The sequence below is a fragment of the Rattus rattus genome, chromosome 10 (assembly GCF_011064425.1).
Source record: "Rattus rattus isolate New Zealand chromosome 10, Rrattus_CSIRO_v1, whole genome shotgun sequence".
Classification (NCBI taxonomy): Eukaryota; Metazoa; Chordata; class Mammalia; order Rodentia; family Muridae; genus Rattus; species Rattus rattus.
The window spans coordinates 74,645,312-74,650,958 of NC_046163.1; the positions used below are offsets into that span (position 1 = coordinate 74,645,312).

At 38.0% G+C, this 5,647-nt stretch overlaps 1 protein-coding gene across 1 annotated transcript; it reads left to right on the forward strand.

The window, feature by feature from the left end:
- Positions 1-1,148: 1,148 nt before the first annotated feature.
- LOC116911259 (60 kDa heat shock protein, mitochondrial-like) lies at positions 1,149-2,893 on the forward strand. The gene is given in 2 exon segments (XM_032915162.1): positions 1,149-2,597; positions 2,600-2,893. Coding segments are annotated over 2 exon segments (1,689 nt in total). The 5' UTR covers positions 1,149-1,150; the 3' UTR covers positions 2,842-2,893.
- Positions 2,894-5,647: the final 2,754 nt, after the last annotated feature.

Genomic DNA, 5,647 nt, shown 5'->3' on the forward strand with positions numbered 1-5,647 from the left:
ATTATAAAATATTCCCACAAGGCAGAAGTTAATACACAGAAATAGTGGCATTATTTGGGGGTACCAGAATCTTTAGGAGTGAGACTCAAGTAAATGTAGTAGGTCACTAGGAGAAAGTAAGGAGTGTTAGCTTGCCCCTGCCCCTATAATATCATTCCTTGTTTTATGCCTATCAAAAAATAAACAGATTTACTATACAGCCCTGTGAGCATGATCTTCTGCTTCATTACAAAACATGGAGTCAAAGCTCAACAGATTGATCCTTCTGAAGGAATGAACTAAATTTAGTCTGTCCAATTTTCTGATTCAGCTATCATAAAACCTTTCATGTACCTGTACATACCATTATTGGCACTAATGATTGCTCCCAGAAATACCTTAACTTTTGTCAGGAAAGAGCACTTGTATATTTGTTTAACTAAATATACATATTAGTTTTTTGAATTGTCTACTTGTAACAACATAAAACAACCTAGAAAGAAAGCCTCATTTATGAATTATGTAGATAAGAATGACCTATAGGCATGTCTGTAGGGGATTGTCTTGATGGTTAATTGAAGTAGGATGATGCATCCTAATTCTTTAGGCAGAATGAACTATGAATGTATGATATCTGAAAACAAACATGCATTCATTTACCCGTGCTTTTAATTATGATTTAGATGTAACTATCTACTGGAACTCCTGTCTGGATATCCAAAAAATGGTGGCCTGTACAATGGAATTATAAGCTAAATAAATTCTTCCTTTCCCACATTGCTACTAATTTAGTTTATTTAATAAAATCAATACAAATGAGACTATAACAAGCAGCAACTTCCCTCTTTCCATGTTAGCAATTTTTCTGATGTTTTGCCCTTTTACTCCAGCTCAGGCACTTGGCCAGCTATGCTATGTCCAAGCTTGAAGACAGCTCACTCTACCTCATCTTACCAGGCTCTGGACCTCAGGTTTTAACTGTTTCATGCTCCTACCTCTTTTACTACCTATTGGGATGGCTAGTTGTGATTATCAATATGCTTGGGTTTGAAGACAGCTAAAGAATATATATGTGGGCTGGGTCCCTCATTCACCTCAGATGGCCTCCCTCGACTTGTGCTCTCCCTCTGCCCCAAAGATATGCTTCGACTATCCAACAGCCCTTCACCAGATGAGACCAGTGTCTCGGGCACTGGCTCCTCATCTCACTCGGTCCTATGCCAAAGATGTAAAATTTGGTGCGGATGCTCGAGCCTTAATGCTTCAAGGTGCAGATCTTTTAGTCGATGCTGTAGCTGTTACAATGGGGCCAAAGGGAAGAACAATGATTATTGAACAAGGTTGGGGAAGTCCTAAAGTAACAAAAGACGGGGTCACCATTGCAAAGTCAATTGATTTAAACGATAAATACAAAAATATCGGAGCTAAACTTGTTCAGGATGTTGCCAATAACACAAATGAAGAGGCTGGGGATGGCACCACCACTGCCACTGTTCTGGCATGGTCTATTGCCAAGGAGGGCTTTGAGAAATTCACCAAAGGGGCTAATCCAGTGGAAATCTGGAGAGGTGTGATATTGGCTGTTGATGCTGTAATTGCTGAACTTAAGAAACAATCTAAACCTGTGACAACCCCTGAAGAAATTGCTCAGGTTGTTACAATTTCTGCAAATGGCGACAAAGACATTGGGAACATCATTTCTGATGCAGTGAAGAAGGTTGGAAGAAAGGGTGTCATCACAGTGAAGGATGGAAAAACCCTGAATGATGAGCTAGAAATTATTGAGGGCATGAAGTTTGATAGAGGATATATTTTCCCATATTTTAGTAACACATCAAAAGGTCAAAAATGTGAATTCCTCGATGCCTATGTTTTGTTGAGTGAAAAGAAAATTTCTAGTGTTCAGTCCATTGTACCTGCTCTTGAAATTGTCAATGCTCATTAGAAACCCTTGGTCAAAATTTCTGAAGATGTTGATGGAGAAGCTCTTAGCATACTGGTTTTGAACAGGCTAAAAGTTGGTCTTCAGGTTGTAGCAGTCAAAGCTCCAGGGTTTGGGGACAACAGGAAGAACCAGCTTAAAGATATGATTTTCGCTACTGGTGATGCAGTGTTTGGAGAAGAGGGGTTGAATCTAAATCTTAAAGATGTTCAAGCTCATGATTTAGCAAAAGTTGAAGAGGTCTTTTTCACCAATGATGATGCCATGCTTTTGAAAGGAAAAGGTGACAAAGTTCACATTGAAAAATGTATTCAAGAAATAACTGAGCAGCTAGATGTCACAACTAGTGTATATGAAAAGGAAAAGCTAAACGAGCAACTTGCTAAACTTTCAGATGGAGTAGAAGTGTTGAAGGTTGGAGGGACAAGTTATGTTGAAGTGAATGAGAAGAAAGACAGAGTTACAGATGCTATCAATGCTACAAGAGCAGCTGTTGAAGAAGGCATTGTTATAGGAGGGGGCTGTTCTTTGCTTCGGATCATCCCAGCCTTGGATTCATTAAAGCCTGCTAATGAAGATCAGAAGATAGGTATAGAAATTATTAAAAGAGCACTTAAAATTCCTGCAATGACGATTGCTAAGAATACAGGTGCTGAAGGACCTTTGATAGTTGAAAAATTCTTCAGAGTTCCTCAGAAGTTAGTTATGATGCCATGCTTGGAGATTTTGTGAACATGATGGAAAAGGGAACCATTGATCCAAAAAAGGTTGTAAGAACTGCTTTACTGGATGCTGCTGGAGTGGCCTCCTTGCTAACTACAGCTGAAGCTGTAGTGACAGAAATTCCTAAAGAAGAGAAGGACCCTGGAATTAGTGCAATGTGTGGAATGGGAGAGGGTATGGGAGGTGGCATGTTCTAACTCCTAGAAAAGTGCTTTGCCCTTATCAATGAACTGTGACAGGAAGCTCAAGGTAGGTTCCTCACCAATAACTTCAGAGAAGATACCTGAAGAAAATTACTGAAGAGAGGGCTGGCTGATCACTGTAACCAACAGTACTGGTTTCCTTTGACAATACATAATGGTTTACTGCTGTCACTGTCCATGCCTACAGAAAATTTATTTTGTATTTTTGAATAAAGACATTTGTACATTCCTGATGCTGGGTACAAGTGTCATATACCAGTGTCCTGCTTTCAACTTAAATCACTGAGGCATCTCTACTGTTCTGTTAGCATCAGGACTGTAGCTCTATGTCACTACATGAGAAGTTCTGAAGCAGTCTTTCTGTGGAGGGTGAGAGTGATTGTGTACAGAGTAGAGAAGTATCCAATTATGTGACAACCTTTGTGTAATAATTTTTTAAGTTAAAAAAAAAAAGAACATACTTGTGGGTGGGTCTATGAGTAGGCTTCTAGAGTGGGTTAAATGTACAGAAAAGTCACCTTATCATGGGCTAAAGAAATAGAAGTAGTAGAAACACTAGGTGGTGCCTGCTTTCTTGCATTAACTTGTTGATAAGGGTATTAAGATACAACTGCTGCTGACATTGCTCTAGCTGCTTCTGCTTCTGCTTCTACTACCTCTATGTTATGCAATTCTGCACAACTCCAGTGCTAAATTGGAATGGTTGATGCACTCAGTCTTGTAGCCTGAGTATCTCCTGTCTTTTCAACTTTCCTATTATATAGTTATCTATTAGTGGACTATTTATCATGTCATAAATAGGTGAATAACAAACCTCTTATTGTAATAAATTACATTTTACTCATTCTATAAATTTATACGACCCTAAATTCCCACATATCTATATTCGTTACCTTTTCAAACTGCTGTTCAAACATGAATAGCTATGTAAAATTGCAATCAATGCCATTTTAATTTTCATATTTTCCTTAATATTTTTATATTTTCCTCATTATACCTCTCACTTCTTTTTTTATTTACCTCTTTTATTATTTGTACTGTATACATAACTTTGCTTCTTTCTGAGTACACATCCATAACATTGATGCTTCTGCTACCATCAGAATCTTTGTGGACATGACCTTTGTTACAGATTATTTCTTTTTTTTCTTTTTTTTTTTTTTCGGAGCTGGGGACCGAACCCAGGGCCTTGCGCTTGCTAGGCAAGCGCTCTATCACTGAGCTAAATCCCCAACCCTTACAGATTATTTCTTATTATATGACTTCGCTAATAACCTCAACAATAAATTATATTCAGATCACAGATTATGATCAGCATCATATATATATCCTGGAGTAGCTTTCAGTATATGGACAGTTTACCCTTCCTGTTATTATTACACAAGCAAGGAAAAGTCTGTGAGCTTCTCTATATCAAAACTAATTCCATATAAAAATACCCATTTTTGTAAGTTAAGCTAATTTTTCATTTTTTGGTTGATATTAAAGGAAATAGTGATATTTAAAGTTGAGTCAATGGTTATGTGGATATCAAATCTTGAGAATCTATCAAACCTGGCACAGATGCAGACATATCACAATTGCTCCATAAATTTTGGTTGAGTGAATGCTCATTAAGGTTTACGGGATTCAGAGGATAGGGGAGATTACATGTTGAATAGTAATCACTGATAAAAGTACTCATTGATTGCAAAGTAGGAATAGCTAAATCTCTGAAATGAATAAAGATAGCCGACTTTAGATCTAGAAATGCTGAAGGAGAACTCCTGCCTGTAAGTGGGTTTACAGGAATTGTTTCTAAAAATAATATTATTGGAAGGTATTTCAGGAAAAAAAATATCATTTGAAGTTTACTAAGTCAAACATAATGAATTTTCTGAAGACATTATTTTCCAGCTGAATATCCCTCTCTCTCCTACTTTATTTTCTGTGGCTGTGGTAAAATATCCTTAGCAACTTAGTGGAAGGAAGGTTTATTGTGCAAACAGTTGCCAGATTCTGTATGTCATTGAGTGAAAATCAGGGCAGGATATGAGGCTGTTACTCACCTCATCCATAGTCAGCAGCAGAAAAGGAACAAAATTCTTCTTCACCTTGCTGCTTCTGCTCAGCTGGCTTTAGTTTAGTGAACAGCCTTTGAAAAGGATGACAACCACATTCAGTGAGGGTGTGCTGGGTAGTTTTATGTTAACTTGACATAATCTAGATTTATGTGAACATAGGGAATCTCAAAATGAGAAAATGGCTCCATAAGATCTGGCTGGGGGGCATATTATTAGTGATTTATACAGGACAGCCCACTTCATTGTAGGTAGTGTCACCCATGGGCTTGTTGTCATGGTTTCTAAGAAAGTATGAGGAGCAAACTATGGGTAATAACCAGTGAACAGCACCCTTCCATGACCTCTGCATTAGCTCCTGTCTCTGGATATCTGACCTATGTGAGTTCCTGTCCTGTCTTCAGTTTTAAAATATGATGTGAAAGTGTAACCCCAATAAAACCTATCCTCACCATGTTGCCTTGGTCATGGTGTTTCATCATAGCAAGAGCAATTGCATATATGACAGTAAGTCCTCCTCCTTTAATAAAGGACAATAACACCCCCCCCATCAACATACCCACAGGGCAAACTGATCTACATTCCCTCAAATGAGACTTCATTGTAGGTGAGAGTAGATTGTGTCAAAGTGACTGTTAAAATTAATAGCCCCATCTTCCTAGTCTTGTATTTCCTTATATTTTTCTTTTTATCTGACCCTAACCCTAACCCTAACCCTAACCCTAAACCTAAACCTAACC